This window comes from Hylobates moloch, unplaced genomic scaffold (genome assembly GCF_009828535.3).
Source record: "Hylobates moloch isolate HMO894 unplaced genomic scaffold, HMol_V3 SCAFFOLD_21, whole genome shotgun sequence".
Taxonomy (NCBI): Eukaryota; Metazoa; Chordata; class Mammalia; order Primates; family Hylobatidae; genus Hylobates; species Hylobates moloch.
Genome location: NW_026652296.1, coordinates 1,557,022 through 1,576,240, shown reverse-complemented (window position 1 = coordinate 1,576,240; position 19,219 = coordinate 1,557,022). Strand labels below are relative to the sequence as shown.

Sequence of the window (19,219 nt, the reverse complement as noted above, 5' to 3'; positions counted from 1 at the left end):
AAAGGTCCATGAAGTTGACCAAAGGCCACACAGCCACGGGAGACACAGTGGCCACCCTGGGGCGTCTACAATGAAGGCCAAGGGCGTGTGGAGGAAGAGCCGTCTGAGCCGAGGCCTCGGGAGGAGCCAGCAGGCAAAGGAGGCCAAAGAAACCACGCAGCGGCGTCCAGGGCAGGGCAGGTGCGTCATCCGGACACCGGATGCAGAGACATGCCCTTCCACCAACCATCTGAGGAGAACTTGGCACCCACACGTTGAGCCTGGAAAGGGCCATGCCAGGAGGCAGCGCACAGGGCAGAGCCTCTGAGCCAGACAGGGGGAGGTCCCTCGGGAGGCCCCTGCCATCTCCCGCTCTGGGTGGGCCTCTCCAGCCAGACTCTGCTCCCCAAGGGCAGGGCTGGGCCTAAGCCACGCCTCGGGGTGCACGGGCTGTGGGGGGCCGCTCCTGGACACGGAAGGACGACACCAGCTTCCCTGTGCCTCTGCTGGGGCCGCAGGTCCCATGTCGTCAGCCTGGCCACTACGCTGCCAGCCTGGCACAGCCTCCAGGGCAGCCATGGCCCAACCTGCCTTCCTAGCCTCAGGGGTATCCCTGAGCACATGGGAGTGCAGGAAAATGTACCCCCAGGGGATCCCCACTCACCTCCCGGCCACGCCCTACCAGGCACTAGTGCAGTGCTGCAGCCACCCCTGGGCCTTGCCCACCCCCACCCACTCGGTCCCAGCACCACCAGCTTCATTGCCTTCCAGGCACTCAGCAGCATAAGAGACCTACACACACACACACACACACACACACACACACGTGCACACATACACAGAAGGGGCTGACTCACACACCACCCCATATGCAAGCCCCAGAAGTTGGGCATCCACTGAGCAGCAGAGATACGATCCCAGAGGGCAAGGAGGATCCCTGGGGTCCCCACGAGGACACCTCACCCAGGTCCTGCCCACGCCCCCCCACGAGGCCCCTTTGGGAGGGCGGCTGCCCCCTACACCACTCAGTGCTAGGGCTTACCCATGCACCTCCAGCCCTGTGCAACCCTGCCCGTGCACCAATGACCCCACTCACCCCTGACCCTGCTCACCCCAACCCCGCTCACCCCTAGCCCCACCAGGTTCTTAAGCAAAAGCTCAGTCTGTGTGCACACAGCAAACACAACTCTGCCTGTATTTCCTGGGGGTTTGGGGCTCACATTAGGCACTGGAGGCTCTCCTGAGTGAGTAAGAGCAGCAGCTCAGGCTTTTGAAGGCAAAATGGAATGGACGCAGGGCCCAGGAGACACCAACTGGGTGAGAGCGGGGCTCCAGAGCCAGCAGATGGCCGGGGTGGGGGATGCACGACCCTGCCACCCGCTCCAGCAAACCCGGTCCCCTGACTTGGGTTGTGTCCAGCAACCGCTTTCTGGGCTGGAAGGCAGAGCTGCCAGGAGGAAGGAGTCCCTCTGCAATGTCAGAAGCACCAAACACAGGGGAGACCCGACTTCCAGGGCCCGGGGGAAGCTGGGGTGGCCAGGCTGGTGGGAAGGAGATATTAACATTTTCCGAGAAGCCCTTTAATTCTTCCAAATAAACCGAACGAGTACAAACCTCAGCATGGAAGCACATCTTTCTAGAAGCTGGAAAATCAGACTCATCACGAAAGCTCGAGCAAAGTTAATTTTCTCTGACATTTCCTCTTGTGGTTAGTCTTGGAACCGGCAGGTGGCCAGAGGCGCCCCATTCTTCCCCATGAATGGACGGTCTCTAAGGAATCAAGTCAGGCCCTCATCTCCAAACCCTCATCCCATTTTTCCCCGGCCTGCACGTGGCCAGCTGTGCCCTGTGCCTTGCAGGCCTGTCCCTGGCCGGCTGTGCCCCGTGCCTCGCAGGCCTGTCGCTGGCGCGTGCCCCGTGCCTCGCAGGCCTGTCCCCGGCTGTGCCCCGTGCCTCGCAGGCCTGTCTCCGACTGTGCCCCATGCCTCGCAGGCCTGTCCCTTAGGCAGAGTGGCTCCCTCTCTCCATCAGTCCTTCCTCCATCACACCAGTGCTCGTGCAGAAGCCGAGGCTCGCAGACATCACCTTAGGCACTGAGGATACCAGCTGCCCGAACGGACAGACGGACAGATGCTCAGCCTCCTCAGGCGCTGACCCATGGCTTCGCAGGCTGAATGAGTAGCAGGTCTCTACGGGGGACATGGCAGAGGGGACCCCAGCCCCAGCAGGGCCCAGCGAGCCGTGTGCCCAGCACAGCACTCACCTGAGCAGCCGTCTCCACCTCGCATGGAGCCCCTCCTGGGGACCGCCCCTTTCCAAAGACTCCCTGGTCATCTAAGACCCCCAGACCCTCTGGACGGCGACCGCCATGCCTTGAGAACTCACGGAGGCTGAGGCAGAGCCGTAGGGATCCTGCCAAGCTGCCTGATTCCTTGTGTTCCTGGCAGGGGGGATCCACATCATCCTCACCCCACTCCATTTGTGGGACAGGGCACCCAGGAGTGTCCAGGACTGAGGAAGGTGGTGGGCCTGAGGGAACCCCGACCTGCAGAAATAATCATGGAAGGGGTGGAGCAGATGCGGGGGACCCGCGTCCCCACCGTCACCCCCAGGGGCTGAGCTGACGCCTGCAGCCAGCGCCTGCATTCCTGTTCACATGGGCTTCCCTGGCCTCTGCGCCTGCTTTGCGCCTGCACAGCAGGTGAACGACCCCAGCCCCCTTGCCTGGCGAGTGGGCCTGTCTGCTGTGGATTCCCCAGCTGCACAGTGTCTCGGGTGCCCGCGGTGGTCCTGCCCCCCGCCTCGCGTCGGCCACCTCTGTGCTCCAGCGGTGCTTCCTGTGTGTCCTCCCAGTAAACCTCCTGCACCTGACCCCAGTCTCCCCTCTGTCTCAGGGGGCCTGACAACCTCTGGGTGCCCGACATCTCATCAAGTCCTTTGATACCCCAGGGGAGTAGGGTTGACAGTTTTCCAGGGGAGGACGGAGCTCAACAGAGGGAGTCACCTGCACGAGGTCACCACAGGCTCTGACCTCGCAGCCAAGGAAGGCTCTGCAGGAGCCCCGGGAATCCCAACCACAGAACAGGAGGGAGCTGCACGCTCTCACTCCACGCCCGCCCTCCACCGAGCCACAGGCCAGAGCCCTGGCCCCACCATTACTCACTGTTATCTCAGATTTACCATTCATTTTACCAGGAGAGAAACTGCGAAAGGAAATTAACATTTCCGTACTCTGCAGCGAGATACTTTCATGGACGCATTCTGAGATTTATTCTTTAATAATGGAAAGGAAACACCCTACTGGTTTCCAATTCAGGGCCTGACAGTTCATCCTACTCCAGGCAGAGAACCGCAATTCAATAAATGCGCTTTCATTTGTTTTGTTTTGTTTTATTGACTTTGTTGTGTTAACTTTGTTGTGGGAAATGTGAAACATGGTAAACAGAATGAGGTTGGATCATGAACCCCCCTCCCGTGCCTGCTGTCACAGCTTCCACTGTCAGCCCTCACCTCTCACCCACTTGCCCGCCTGCAGTCTTCCCCAAATTATAGTTCTAATATTATCTGGCAAAGTCAAGAATTCCCCAATGATCCGTTGGCAGATTGAGAGTGGAGAAGAGCAGTCTCAGGGGGCTGCCCTCGGCGCTTCTGTTAAAGGAGAAGCTCCCCAGCTCTGGGATGGCCCCGGGGGTCTCCAGTACACCCCCATCAGGAATGACAGAGTCCCCAGGACTTCAGCGCAGCCTCTGCAGACCCCAGGCCAGGGAAGGAACCGAATACAGGGCTGTCCAGGAGTGTTCAGAGTAGAAACCAGCTGGACCACAGCCCCGGAATGTTTTAAAAGAAGTAATACTAAGACCCTAGGATTACATTTCCTCAAACGTGTTTTCTTTTTCTTTCTTTCTTTCTTTTTTTTTTTTTTTTTGAGACGGAGTCTCGCTCCATTGCCCAGGCTGGAGTGCAGTGGTGCGATCTCGGCTCACTGCAAGCTCTGCCTCCCGGGTTCACGCCATTCTCCTGCCTCAGCCTCCCGAGTAGCTGGGACTACAGGCGCCCGCCACCACGCCCGGCTAATTTTTGTATTTTTAGTAGAGACGGGGTTTCACCGTGTTAGCCAGGATGGTCTCGATCTCCTGACCTCGTGATCCGCCCGCCTCAGCCTCCTAAAGTGCTGGGATTACAGGTGTGAACCACCCGCCTCGGCCCAAACATGTTTTCTGAAGTGACTGGGCTGTGTAGACAAATCCGTCTGTGGCAGCGACGTGCTGTGATGAAGCTAATCATTAGCTGTCACAGGAAGCAGCAAATTATCTCCAGTCGGCTCTTCTCAGATCGAAGCATCTCAGGAACTAATGTCTTTATTATCAAGCCTTGCAATTTCCAGAGAAGACAAGAACCTATTCATGCACGACGCTGTTAGAATGTTTTAACTGGTTACAGAAAATGAAATCATGGGCTGGACCCCGCCGCTTGCCCACCATTTCCTGCCTTCACTTGTGGAGTAAGAGGCTCAGGAGCCACTGGCGAGAGACCCCCGGGGGCGTCTGGAGGGCCCCGCTGGCCACCTGGGTTCCAGTGCCCACGCTCACCATGTCTAGCTGCAGGTGACAAAATCCAAGTCAAACCAGCTTGAGGAAAAGCAGGGGGCAGGGCAGGACTCAGGAGCTAGAGCGACACCCCCAGAGCTCTGTGCCTCTTCCATCCCCAGCTCTGCCCACGGCCACCAGGAACCCACTCGGCATCCAGTGAGTGGGGCCGCCCTTCCCAGCAAGCCCAGCAAAAGGGCTCTGGGTTCCACACTGGCTGATGCCCCCATCCCAAGACCCAGCCCTGGGGCCTCGGGAATGGGGCCTCTGGTTGCTGGGGGAGGGCCAGCCCATCCCCTAGACCATGAGGGATGGGCTCTCTGTGACCCCGCAGGAGGTGCAGGGCTGGGGCGGGGCCCCCGTGAGTCTGGGAAGCTAAACCACCACATGACCCCTCTTATGCCTGGGTGCCAGCTGCCCACTGCAGAGCAGGGCTGCCTGGCCGGCTGTGATGGCCAACAAAGCAGCACCAGATTCCCCTCCAGAGGACATGCTTGTGAAACAGAAGTGGCATTTGGAAAGGATTACAGAGCCAGACTCCGGGATGCGAGGGCTGCTCAGGATGTAAGATCCTTCATTTGGCGATATCCGGCAGCCTCAGCCCTTTTTTAAAGAAAAATAAAATAACAGGTCTTCTCTCTTAGCCATCAAACCCATTACATATGGGCATATATTTAATATATCATGTACAACTTGTGTGTGTGTGTGTGTGTGTGTGTGTAGAGGGAGAGGGAGGGAGGGAGGCCGGGCGGGCAGGAACAGGGTGGGTATCAACAGGGGCGATGCGTGTAACAGGATTCAGAGCAATGCAGGCACGCAGCATGCACCAGACACCAGCCCCATGCCCATGTGTGTGTGCACAGGCTGAGCATGTGTCATTTATGAACATGAGGGAGGTGTGATTTCGGCAGGTCCTGTGGGTTTGCAGGGCGTGTCTGTATTCTAACTGCTCATTTCTACTAGAACACATTTTCCTTAATTTAATGCTCCTTTTTTCCCTCCAATGATATTTTAAAAACCAGATTGCAGAGCCGTGCTGGTTGCTAAAAGAGATTCCAACCAGCCGGTGCCCTCCTATGCCAACGTTTTTGGGTCCCTGCAGAAGCACATGGCCGGAGGCACAGGAATCCCGCAGGCCCCGCCCCAGGCTTCCCAGGACTGTGACCAAAAGGGGGTCCACACTGTCCCTAGGCCTGGAGGAGTCACCCCCCAGGTACCCTCAGGGCTGCCCATGAGCAGGGGTGAGAGCCACTTGGGCTGACACCTGCTGTATGTGGAGCCCCTGGAGAAGGTGGTGGCTTCCTCCACACCCTGTGGCTGGTGACAGTGAGAATAAGTTCCCATTGTCTTAAACCACGCAGCCCACCAACAGCAGTCGCGGGGGAAGGCTCTGTTATGCCCACTCTGGCCGAATGCCAGCCTGCGCTGCCCGAGACACGCCTCCCGTCGGCCTGAATATGTGGAACATGTCTGCATCTGTCCCCCCCTTGGCCAAGGGTCCCTTAAAATCTGTGGGCTCTTCTATCTCCTCATCTCATTGTTCCCTGAAGGACCAGGGGTGTCCCTGCCAGTGAATGCCTCCTGGCAGGCTCCCCAGGAGCCACCATCTCAGCTCCGGTTCCCCAGAAGCAGCCCCTCATGTAAGTGTCCCCAAGGTCGAGATGAAGTCCCAGGGTTAAGTGCCAGATGCAGCCGTGCCTCAGCCAGGCCCCCAGGGAGCAAGCTGCAGCTCAGATGCTGTCCCACCTCCAGGGACCGGGTGGTCCTGCAGCACGCTCTGCCCTGGGGGTGCAGCACCTGGCTGATCTCCACGGTGCTTGAGCAAGGCAGCTCTCAGGACAGTCCCCGAAGGTCCTGGCTGCAGCTAGGCTCAAGATGTCCCTGCCCCAGTCCTTGATCCTGTAAAGTGCAGGTTTGATCAAGGTACAGACCTCAAGGCGGGAAGGTCTGAGAAGATATGGGAAAAAACCAAATTGTTCTTCCTACCCTCACAGCACTGGACACAGCACTCCCAACCCGGAGAGTGGTGATTTTTTCCCAACACCAGGCAGTTCTCCAGCCGATGCCAGCTGGTGTCCTTCAATTCAATTCTGACACTGTCCACCTAGAGATGGCATCAGACCCCATAGAGTGAGGGCTGAGTCCCACAGGGCTGCCCCCACTTCCTAAGTCAACTGCAAGCCTCAGGGGCTTCTGTCCACACAGCTGTAAACCAGGTCCCATGAGCCCCTCCCCAGGCTGGAGTGATTCGCTGCAGCAGCACCCAGGACTTAGGGACACAGGCTCACTGGTTTATTATGAAGGACGTTGCAGGGGACACAGATGACCAGCAGGTGGATACCTGGGGGAGGTCTGGGGGGGCCCGGGTGCAGGAGTCTCTGTCTGTCTGCAGTTGGGGCCGCTCTCCTGGCAGGCAGACGTGTCCTCCAACCCCAAAGCTCATCTGCAGTGAGTCCTTCACGGGACTCATGGAGGCTTCAACACATAGGCATGATCGACTACGTCATTGACCATCAGTGATCAACTCAACCTTCAGCCCCTTTTTCTTTCCTGAAGATCAGAGGTTGGGGCAGAAACTTCTAATCATGTGGTTGGTTCCTGTGGCCACCAGTCCCCATCCTGAAGCTGTCTAGGAGCCCCCCAGAGCCACCCCATCAGCTCAAAAAATGCTCCTATCACCCCAGAAACTCCAAGGGATTGAGAAGCCCTGGGTGGACGCGGCTATTCCTCAGGAAATTGCAAAGACTATAGGAGTTCATTGTTAGGAATTGGGGCCAAAGACCAAGTATCAGAACAAAAGATTCTCTTAGCACCCCTATTGGTCAAGAAACTGCAAGGGCTATCGTCACTCTATGTCAGAGACCATTTAAATGTGTATTTATTCTTATATCACAACATGGCAGAAGCTGATCCTGGATGATCTGGGTGGGCCGATTCGATCACAAGTCCTCCACAGCAGAGAACCGCCTCTGCCTGGCATCAGATGCAGTGGCGAAGTGTGGTGCTGGCACCGAGCCCCAGGGCCGGGGGGGCGGGGCATTCCTGCCGAAATCAACAGTAGGGTCCAGTCCTGAGCTTCTCAAGTGTGGCGTTATTCACACCACGCCCCTGATGCGTCCGTCTGCTGTCTGCACCTGCACCTGCTCTGTGTCCTGGGCGAGCTCCAGGCTGAGGCGCCTTGGGCGGGCTTTCCGGCTGCCCTGCAGGCTCACTCTGGATTTGAGTGGGAACCTGTGGGCAATGTGGACAGTGCTGTCTTCCCGCTGTGACGCTTCGGGCATTCCAGGGCCTCCTTGAGCAACGGCAAAATCAGAGAAATAAGGATGTGGCGTCTCAAGGCGTTTCCTTTGATAGAAAATGTCTGTGTTCCATGCTGAAGTTCTGGAAGCTTGGTTAAGCTGCAGATTCACTTTCCTGGAGCCACACATGTGCCTGTCACCTTGTAAGTCCATCCCACACACGTTTACCGACCACCCTTATTGCCTCGTTAATCTTCCCTCGTCCACCTGGCAAGGCAGCCAGCATGGTCTTCACCATATCATATTCCAGGCGCTGAGACTTGGAGGGGCCACGTTCCCTGCCCAAGGCCCTGGTCAGAAGGGCCTTGACTCCCTGGGTCAAACCCCCACCTCTCTGCACCAGCTGTGAGGCAGGGACAGCATCCTCCAGGGCCCCCAGGAGGCTCCGGACAGGCAGCATTTGCTCCCATCAAGGCTTGTCCAGAGCGGGAGGGTCACCGTCTATCCTGTGGCTGTGCGAGGAGCGGGTGGCTTGGAAGGTCTGCATTCGGAAAGCGATTCTGAAAGAGATGGCCACTCTCAGTTGTCATTGCATTCTCTAGACACACACACGCAGCAACGCACAGACACACAAATGGGGCCACGTGCAGATGCAGCAACGTCTACCTGGGGCAACACAAAGAGGACAACAGGAACACTTGGGAACGCACAAGTACACAAATGAGGCAATGTGCAAATGGAGCAACACGCACACTTATAAATACGGTAACCCCAACATTTGGCAACATGTCGTTGCAGCAATGCACACTTGCCTGTGCTTACGGCAGGCATCCACCCGCCTGTCTGTCAAAAGACTACATATTGGAACATGTCATCTAACGATGCTAAAACATCTCACCCAGCAATTGTTTGAGGGGAAGCTCTGGCTTCCAGCGCCTCTTACACGGATGGTGCACGTAAGGCTGTGGAGTGTGCCCGTGCAGTGGGGCTGTGCAGTGCACCTGTGCAGTGGGGCTGTGCAATGGGGTTGTGGAGTGCACCCGCGCAGTGGGGCTGTGGAGTGCGCCTGTGGAGTGTGCCCGCGTAGTGGGGCTGTGGAGTGCGCCTGTACAGTGGGGCTGTGCAGTGGGGCTGTGCAGTGGGGCTGTGGAGTGATATGGTTAGGTTTTGTGTCCCCACCCAAATCGCATCTTGAATTACAATCCTCAAAATCCGCATGTGCCGAGTGAGAGACCAGGTGGAGGTGACTGGATCCTGGGGGCGGGCACCCCATGCTGTTCTCTTGATTTTCTCACGAGATCTGGTGGTTTGATAAGGAACTCTTCCCCCTTCATTCAGCCTGTCTCCTTGCTGCCGCCTTGTGAGGCGCGGCCTCGCTTCCATTCGCCTTCCGCCATGATTGTAAATTAGCTGAGGCCCCCCAGCCATGCGGAACTGTAAGTCTATTAAACCACCTTCCCTTACACATGATCCAGCCTCAGGCAGGTTTTTATGGCAGTGTGAAAACAGACTCATACATGCGGTGAGGCTGTGCAGCACAGCTGTAGAGTGAGGATGTGAAGTGAGTGTGGAGTGGCTGTGGGGTGTGGAGTGGGGGGTGGGGGGTGGGGGGTGGCATGTCGAGTGGGGTGTGGAGTGGGGTGGGGTATGGGGTGGGCAGTGGGGTGTGGAGTGGGGTGTGGGGTGCGGAGTGGGGTGTGGAGTGGGGTGTGGTGTGGAGTGGGTGTGGGGTGGGGGGTGGGATGTGGGTGGAGTGTGGAGTGTGGGGTGGGCGGTGGGATATGGAGTGGGGTGTGGGGTGTGGAGTGGGGTGTGCAGTGTGGGATGGGGTGTGGAGTAGTGTGGGGTGTGGTGTGGAGTGGGTGTGGGGTGGGGAGTGGGATGTGGGTGAGGTGTGGAGTGGAGTGTGGAGTGTGGGGTGTGGTGTGGAGTGGGTGTGGGGTGTGGTGGGGGTGTGGTGTGGAGTGTGGGGTGTGGTGTGGAGTGAGGGTGGGGTGGGGAGTGGGGTGTGGAGTGGGGCCTGTCCTGCCTGATAAGACAGTCCTGGTTACATGGGGACCTTGGGCCAGGCTGGATGGTCTGTGCTATTGATGGGATTTGTGGTGGGCGTTTTGGGCCACATGGTGTCAGCTGCGCCTCTGGAGGGATCAGAGACCGAGCTGCCACACATGGTCGCTTGGCAGAGCCTGTGGGACTGAGCCCCAGCAAAGCCCTGAACTCCAAGGCAGGCCATCAGCTCGGGGAGAAGCAAGTGCTGTCAGGCCGCCCAGTGGGGAGACCAGCAGCCTGTGCCTGGACCATCCTGGACTCTGCCAGTTCCCTTCACCGATTCTAGACGGCGCCCCTTGGCTCTAATGAACGGCAACTGTGAGCACAGCAGGTTTTCGGTGCTGTGTGAGCCTTCTAGAGAATCGTGGAGACTTCTAGAGAATCGTGGAGTCCAAGTGTGGTTTGGGGACACCAGAGCTGCAGGGGGTAAGGCAGTGACTGAAGAAAAATAGAATTCGTCTGATCTGTTCCCCTAGGCATTCAGGCTATTTAATGAGCCAAATAGTCATACACCGTGTTTGGGGACTGTACGGATAAAAGTCTTCTAGTGACTGGGAAAGCCTGCTGCCTGCAGTGCCGGGTGTGGAGCCTTTTGGTCCCTGGTCCTACCACAATGGGCTCTTTATTCCAATAGCTTCCTCCCTCGCCCGGCAAAGGGGCGGGGCTGCTGGGGCTGAATGCCTGGCCAGTGGTGGGGACGTGTCTTACAGGCAGCACAGAACACACCTGAGAGGATCAAACCATGTGTGGTCTCAGCACCTGCCGATGGAGTCGGGGGGTGAGAGAGAATAAGAACACCCGAAAAAATCGGGGAGCTGGGGACAGGGACCGGTGCCTAGACCAAGGAGGAGCAATCTCATTCCTTATCTAGAAAGCGCAGGGGGAGGCGGCACTCAGGGCCCAGCACCTGTGTGTGTTATTTTTAGAGAAGTTTTACACCCAATTATCCATGTCAAGCTCAACATAATTCATTATCTGAAAAGAAAATGAGCAACAGTTAAGCATCCCAGCCCATGGTCTGGGCTTCTTCTCCCAGAGAAGTCCTCTGAGACCAGGCTAAGCTGGTAGGGGTTGAAAGAGCAGGTTCTGAAGACTTAGAAGTGCGGGGGTTGGGGGGTGATTAAGTGGAAAGGGAGGGCTGGGCCCAGCCTTCGGGGAGCACGTGGTCCAACTGGCAAGGCGCTGGGTACAACACTGGGTACAGTGAAGGGCTCCTTCCTCATCCTGCAGCCTGAGGAGAGGCGCCTGGTGATTTTATATGGGGATGGGGAGCAGCCAGGGAAGGGCCCCGGGGGGAGACCCCACACTCTGTCCTTCAGGGGCCTGCCCGAGAGGCTGACCTCTCTCCTGGGCTTGGCTGCTCTGCTCTGTCGGGCCCTGGATCGGATGCCCGTGCCCTGGTCTTCTGCCCCCTGGACTCAGTTTCCCCTGATAGGAGAGCAGGGTATCAGGGCCTGCCCTCCAGGTATCCTCATCCCCTAGGAGGTGAATAAATGATAGAGGTGTCTCCTAAATTCACAGATGACTGTCCCAGGGCATCGGGGCACATGGCAAAAACCCAAGTCAAACAGCTCGAGAGAATAAAGGTTCCATGGGACTGAAAGCCCAGGGGGCAGCAGGGAGGGCCTCAAATGGTGTCCTCAGGAAGCTGCAGGCTCCATTTGACTCCCAGAATGGTCCCAGGAGGATGGGGGTCCCAGGAGGGCAGGAGTCCTGGAAAGCCATGGGGTTCAGACCCAGAGAGGGCTCTGTAATCAAATGCATGCCTGTGGCTCCTCCAAGTTCCTGCGTTGGAATCCCAGCCCCTGTTCCTCCAAGTTCCTGCATTGGAATCCCAGCCCCTGTTCCTCAAGTTCCTGGGTTGGAATCCCAGCCCCTGTTCCTCCAAGTTCCTGCGTTGGAATCCCAGCCCCCCAGGCAAAGATGTGGGAGGTGGGGCCTTTGGGAGGAATTTGGTGGTGAAGGTGGGGCCCTCATGAATGGAATTAGTGCCCTTACACAAGGGTCTGCAAGGAGCTCCCTCACCCCTCCCACTGCAGGAGAACGCGGCAAGAAGGCGCCCTCCGTGAACCAGGAAACAGGCCCTCGGCAGACCCTGAATCTTCCCTTGATCTTGGCCTTGCAACTCCCAGGCTGTGAGAAGGGATTTCTGTTGTTTAGGAGTTCCGCCCAGCCTCTGGTGTCATGTGTCAGCACCCCGAGTGGACTGAGACAGGCTCCCGAGTGGACCGGGACAGGCTCCCGAGTGGACCGGGACAGGCTCCCTCTCTCTTGCTGCTGGGATGTCTCCCTGGGAGCTTGCGTCTCTCGCCACCCTCACCTCCCAGCCAGAGGGAAGCCAGGAAGCCAGGGAGATGTGGCCTGACCGGCCAGGGTGCCCTCTCTCCACACCCCCGGCCAGAACTTACTCTGTGGCATGTCTAGCTGCAGGGGAAGTGGGAGATGGAGCCCTTAGCTGAGACTTGGGGTGAAAGGGAGGGAGGATTCAGAGGCGGCCGGTGGACCAACCCTGGCTGTGTCTGTGGCTCATGGGAGCCCAGATTTGCTGTGTGGACTGGACTTCGCGTCCCCAGGCTGGCCAGGCCCATGCTGGCACCTCTGTGGACCCTCTGCTCTCTCTGAGGGTCATGGAGGGAGTGGGCCACCCTCAGTGAGCCAGGCACCTACCCTCAGCCCCTCTTGCCCCCAGAGTTCCTTTCCCCTTGGCATGGCCTCACGTCGTTAAAGAAAGTGTCTCGAGCGGGCCTTTGCAGCTCCAAGGCGAGAATGACAAAGGAAGAACCGTTTCAAGGTTTTGCTTCTGGAACTCCTAGGAAGCGACTACAAAATGGAAGACATTTTTCCTATTTCAATATTTCTAAGCAGGGAGGACTCCTGACTGCAGATAAAGGCGTATGCTTTGGATCTCTGGAGACGCAGAAGTCATGTTTATGCAAACTCCATCCTTAGCCCAAGGAGGAAAGAAGCCTGAAAGACAGGGAAGAGATGCCCGCGTCATGGCACCCAGTCGTGCCTTTCCCAGAGGGCAGCCTGGCGGAGCCACGTGGAAGGAAGGGCGGGCATGACGAGACCCTCAGCTTCCTGCTCCAACTCCAACCCTGCCTCACGCGTCTCCTCATCCCCTCCAGGCTGGGGGGCCGGGCTGCTGAGCCTTCAAGAGAATGCAAGAGCTGCCCGTCCCTTCTCTCCTGACAATAAATGGAAGACTAATATTAGCCGAATGCAACCCTTTTAGCTTTACATCGCCTGGTGTGCTCACAAGCATGCCTGGAAAGTTAATCACAAATTGGTGCATTTATAAGAGCCATAAGCCCGCAGCTTCTGGGTGAGAGCAGACAAAATGCTACTTCTTTTTTGCAGATGGAACAGATGGGCTGGCTTGGCCCTCCGCATTGCGTGTGTTGCCTGTATGTTGTCTTTTTCCCAAAAGCAAATTGCAAAAAGAAAATGGCTTTCTGCTGGGGGCCCAGCAATTAGGAACCCTTCTTCCAGCAGAAGGAGGCAGAGAGGAGGGTATAGGTTGGGCCAGGGAGGGCAATGAGGAGAAAAGGGAACAGGCTTAGGGGGCTGGGGGCTGCTATTCATCAGTTTCAAACCTTCTGGTCCAGAGAAATCGGTGAGAACATCACAGGAAATTCTAAGGGACACCCTCTGTGTCCATTGGTCTGAGGTGCGTGTCATAGCAAGCCCTTCCCAGGAAAAATTTCTAGGAAACTGGGCTGCATTGAAACATGTCTTGGAAATGGATCTTCTTTCCTCAGAAGATAATCTACCTCATTCCCTGTTTCCTCCAGAACATCAGCTTTCTTTGTATGTCTCTTGGCTGATTTCTTTAAAGTTGCTGATGGGTTTCACGATCCAAGGCGACTCCAGGCCTTCTCTGCTTCACCCTTCCACACGGTTCTGCTTAGCAGGCCTGGAAAGGCGCAAGGTGAGATTCTGCTTGGAGGTGAAGGCCAGGACGGGTGCAGCCAGGGTGGGCAGAGGGAGCCTGGGGGACCCTGAGCCCCTCACGCTGTCTTGGAGGGAAGAGGTCTGGTGCACGGCAGAGACTGGGCCCCAGCAGCCTCTTCCCACCTCCCCAGCCCGCTTCAGCCACCCTTCATTCACTCACCATTCAGCCAGGCTCTCTGGACACAGCCAGTGGGGGATGCTCACAGCTGGCCTGCTGTGAGGCCAGCACCGTAGCTCCCTGGGCGTCCAATGTGCCAGACCCTCTCAGGCTGCCATCACTCTGGTTCTCCTTCTGCCTCTCTCTTCCACATTTAAGGACCTTTGTGACTCCTCTGGGCCCAGGACAGCCCAGCACAGCCTCCCCATCTCATGGCTGATGAGCTGCCTTAATCCGCCTGCCCCCTAATCCCCTTTGGCAGGCACCCCAACAAATTCACAGGTTCTGGGGAGTCTGGCATGAACATCCTTGGGGTCCTTACTCTGCCCACCACGTGGGCTGCCCCATCTCATCCACACCCATGAATGTGAGGCACAATTAACATCCCCATATTTCAGATGAGGAAACTGAAGCTCAGGGTCACCTAAGGTGGCTCACTTTGGAGGTGGCAGAGCCAAGATTTGAAGCCCCTGGGTTGGACTGCAGATCCCGAGCCCTCTGCCTGGCTGGGTGGAGCAGAGTCTTATTCACATTGAGAAACCAACCGCAAGCAGGAGGAGAGGGTTCCCGGAGCTGCAGCCAGGGGAGAGCGTTCCCGGAGCTGCAGCCAGGGGAGAGCGTTCCCGGAGCTCCAGCCAGGAGACGGCTCTGTGCATCTAAGCAGAGAGAACACAAAGCACGGCGGGGCAGGCAGAGGACGCCCTCCTCCCTCCCCGCTGGGCACAGCCTTCTTTGCCAGGTGCATGCCAGCCCTGGGGAGAGGAGACAGAGCCTCCTGCGGGGCCTCAGAGCAAGGACAGGAGATGAGCCTGGGAAGGCCTGCTTCTGCCAACGAGGACCCTTTGAGACCCTGGGTCTGGGAGCCCAACATGCATGCAGGTATACACACATGTGCACACACACACGTATGCACACCCACAGACCGTGTGGACAGCAGGCGGTTCACAGGAAGACTTGGTGGTGTTGGCACCCAGGCGAGGGGAAAGGCTGAGCAGGTGAAGTGCCAGCTGTTCCCTCCAGGTGCTCACGATTCGCTCAACACACATCTCCCTGTCCACTGGGTACCAAGCCTGTGCCAGATTCCCGCAGAACCAGGTGGAAGGCAGATGGCTCTTGGGGGCATGAAAATTAAGGGAACTTGGCCGCTTTTGCCCACTAGGTGTGAGCCCTTGAGCCAAGGGCTCACCGGGAGGCTCTGGCCTCCGGGCAGATGGCAGAGACACACTTGTTGATATATGTTTGACGACTGCGTGAGTCAGACCATCCGGCTGAATCAGAGCCGGGAGGAAATACATGATTGAAAACTGGGCCCGTTACAGAGCAGCCAGCTCTCCATGGAGCCATGTCAGGTTTGAATTAGAAGATTCTTGGCTTCTTAGCCATGGGAGGAGAAGGAACCCTGGATGATTTGGGATTTGGAGGGAGTGGTGAGACCTGGTCCCAGCAGGGGAGACCTGGGCTGGGGGCTCAACGGAGCAGGAGAGAGCATGGGAAGGGAGGGAAGCTGCAAGAGCAAACTCCCACAGCACACAGCCAGGGTGACCCTTAGCCCCAACTGCCTGACACTGAGAGGGCTCCAGCTCCCAGGTCTCTGGACTTGCTGTGTTAAAACCTCGAAAGTTCCAGGAAAACCAGAGTGAGTTGTTTGTCTTACCCCGAGCCTCCCAGCCTGCTGGTGCCATCTTACTCAGGCAACCTGCGGGCACCATGGAACAGCCATCCCAGCTCACCTGAGGCCCAAAACTGGATTGCCGAGTGTCTATAACGCCGACAGGGACCTCACATAACTCTGGTGGCCAATCACTCTCCATCCTCAGCCTAGCACACAAGACAGCCACGGCAACGCCCTGAGCGTGTCCCCACTCGGGCAAAGGCGGAGTGTGTGACCCCACTCCAGGCCATCCTTCTCCCACCCAGCCTCTCCAGCTGCCCTGCAGCCACCAGGGTGAGCTCTGACCTCTGTGTGGAATGAAGTGTGTGCACATCACAGGAGGCTCACAGCAGCCGGTGACCTAGGGGCCATGTCATGCATTTCACACACGGGAAACTGGGGGTCCAGGCCTGGTGAGGCTGGGATTCGAAATCACCTCCTCTCCAGCCTGTCACCCTGACCTGCCCTCGGCATCCCTGGCCTTCCCGGGGCCTATCCCATGCAGCAGCCGCTGCACTTGTGGGCAGCCACGCCCGCTTCCTCTTCTGGTTCTTCCCTGAGAACACAGCTCACGGTTCCAGAAAGCTGGCCCAGGTCCAAGGGGTGGCCTGGGAATGTGAGGGACAAGGATGCCAATGAGTGAGGCTTGATCGGCCTGTAGCGCAGCCCCCAGAATCTGCCAACAGCCCCAGAGATGCCTGGAGCGCAGCCAGCGTGAGGCTGGAAAGCGGCTCCGCCCTCCTTGCCGGCCTGCGAACACTCGCCCTGCGTACACGTGTGCAGGTGCCGCTCTGTTTTCAAAGATCCTCCTTGGAGTACTGTCCGTCCTGGAACACGTGCGATTTCCATGCTGTGGGTGGGAAAATCTATAGCCAAGCTCCACCAATTATGTTTATCACTTATCTTCTGTGCCTCTAACACATCCACGTTTCTGCCCCACCCGCCTTCGTCCTCATAGGAAACCAACTACTGCTGTCACTGAAATAATAAATGCCTGTTGTTTTAAGCCACTGAGTGTGGGGGCATTTCGTTATGCAGCGATAGATAACTGATGTAGGTGTTATTGTCAACTTAATTTTTTCAATTTTAATAAGAAGGTTTCCTGCTAGCAAGAGTCGCCCAACAGTGGTTGGGGACCTGAGGGAAGAGAAGGATGGAGGCCGGAGAGATGGTGGCTCTCCTACATTCGGAAGCCTGAAGCCTGCTGCGAACCAGTGACAGGTTTCACACATCCTGCTGGCATGGCCTCATCCTGTTCACCATCACATCTGCTCCACTAGTGCAACACAAACCCACTAAGCACCAACTACGTGCCACCCAGAGTTGGAGGGACTCAGGGTAAGCTAGCCAATGAAACAAGCAGGGACCCCCACCCTTGGGAGCGTGCTTCCAAGGACCTCTCGTGTGGTGACTCTTTGGACGTGATTGTCACCCCAGGCACAGATGACTACCTTGCTTGGTAATAAGGACATGGCCTTGCTCACACCGCTCAGGAAATCGCAGAAAGCCAGACTGTCCCCAGCATGCTGGCTGCCCCTGTTCAGCACTCCTGCTGCACCCTAGAATCACAGCCGTGTCCGTGGACCTCGGTCCTCGATGCCCATGGGACCGGCCGGCTCCTCATCAGGCAGCATTGGGAGTGTTGGGATAGGGGCAGCAGGTCCCCAAGGCTCTCCAGCTTGCAGGAGACACTCACCCCCGGAGCCCTGCCCCCTACAAGGCTGTGCCCAGCTTCACGTGTCAGTGAAGGCATCTGGCTGGCCAAGGGTGTGGCTGCATCACCAATGGGCATGACCGGACCCAGCCTGGCGCTTCCCAAGCACCTCACCGGCGCTTTCTTTCAAGAGTCTCAGCTGTTTAGGAAGGGCTTCTGTCTGCAGAAATCAGAAGAGAAAGGGGCAAACAACGTGGAGTTAAAAGCTTCCAGCTGCTGAGCCATCCGGTTTGTGAGTGCACAGAAGAGCTCAGAATGGCCGAGTGGCGTGGCTGCCAGGGGTCCCCACCGGAGGCCCGCCATCCGCCTTGTGTGGAACAAGGCCTTCCACGTGACCTTTTCCTATGTGGTTTTAAGCAAATGCTCCATCACAATATTTGCACTAAGTTGCCTTTTATGATTTTTTAAGCTCCCAGGCTAACTCAAAGATAAATCTTTGAAAATAAGGGCAGCTTAGCCAAAAGGTCAGGGGTTTGAAAACCAAACAATGAGCTTAGGCAGAGGGAGGGCACAATCGCAGCGTCCTCCTGCTCTGGCTGGCAAAGGGACAGACTCCAGTGGCCATTGCTGTGGACTTCCTTTTTGTGGGGGTCTCAACAGAGGCGCCTGATGGCCCAGCCCGTGCTCAGGCCCCAGTGTTACCAAGACAGTGGTAAGCGCCTGGACCTGACACTGTCCAGCACCTGTACTCCCTGGCATGGCATGGACACTAAGCTCCCCGCCCAAACCTCTGTACTTGGCTGGGCCCAGTGGTTCACACCTGTAATCCCAGCACTTTGGGAGGCTGAGGCGGGTGGATCACAAGGTCAGGAGATCGAGACCATCTGGCTAACATGGTGAAACCCTGTCTCTATTAAAAATACAAAAAAATTAGCTGGGCGTGGTGGCGAGCGCCTGTAGTCCCAGCTACTCGGGAGGCTGAGGCAGGAGAATGGCGAGAACCTGGGAGGTGGAGCTTGCAGTGAGCCAAGATGGCGCCACTGCCCTCGAGCCGAGCCTAGATGGCAGAGTGAGACTCCATCTCAAAAAATAAAAAAATAAAAAATAAACAAAAACCTCTGTACTTAACTGGTGAATCGTGCCTTCCAGAGGACAAATCTGGCCTATTCCAGCCTATTCTAGTTGGATGGAACACCTCGCCTCACACCTGACAGCCCATTCAACCTCGTTCATTCCCCGTGGAGACCCATCAGTAACAGCCCTGCCCTTCATTCAGCCGCTATTCCCATTTTACAGATGACTCAATCGCGGCACAGAGACGCCAAGGACACTTGCCCAAATGTGAAGTAGCAGGGCCAACGTTCAAACCCTATCTGCTGGCTTCTGAGCCTGCTGTTCAGGCTTCCAGCAAAGGGACCACTGGCGTTTCCTTTGATGCTGAGATTTCTAAGCTCTGATGCTTGTGAGCTGCAGCCCCCTGACAAGAGTATCAGGCTTCGGTTGAACAAAGAAGCCCAAAGCAGGGTGAGAACGGACGAATAAGCACAGAGTCCTGCTGCCAGCCATCGGCTCAGAAGCCTTGAATTCTCCTAGCTGGGCGGGCCCGGGAGAGGGTTCCTCAGCCTCCTGCTTCCCTCAACACCCTGCGACCCTCACCCCAGCCTGCCCAGGTTTCCTGCTCCCAGCACAACAGGTGCAGCCAGTGACGTGCACGAAGGCCAGGCTGGTTCCCCCGGCTGCACTCGAGCAGCTCCTCCTAGCCCTGCACACATGGAGCAGAAGCTCTACCCAACGTCTCCCAGGGGTTCTGGGGAGGAGGGAGCAGGGGAGGGGCGGGGAGGGCCTAGAGAAGGGACAGTAGTGCCCTGGGCAACCCAGACATGGGAGGGCCAAGCTTGTGCCTGGCCACCTATGCCAGTGCCACCAGGCGCTGGGGGGACGCGGAAAGGA

At 57.3% G+C, this 19,219-nt stretch overlaps 1 protein-coding gene across 3 annotated transcripts in view; it reads left to right on the top strand.

Moving 5' to 3' along the window:
* The window catches only part of SLCO4A1 (solute carrier organic anion transporter family member 4A1), a 46,276-nt gene extending 42,962 nt beyond the window's left edge, over positions 1 to 3,314 (top strand). For all 3 annotated transcript variants that reach the window (XM_032142177.2, XM_032142175.2, XM_058432895.1), the window contains one exon: positions 5 to 3,314. In XM_032142177.2, coding sequence (XP_031998068.1) covers positions 5 to 307 — 303 coding nt within the window. In that variant the 3' untranslated portion in view covers positions 308 to 3,314. The remainder of the gene's footprint in view (positions 1 to 4) is intronic.
* The last annotated feature ends 15,905 nt before the right edge of the window (positions 3,315 to 19,219 follow it).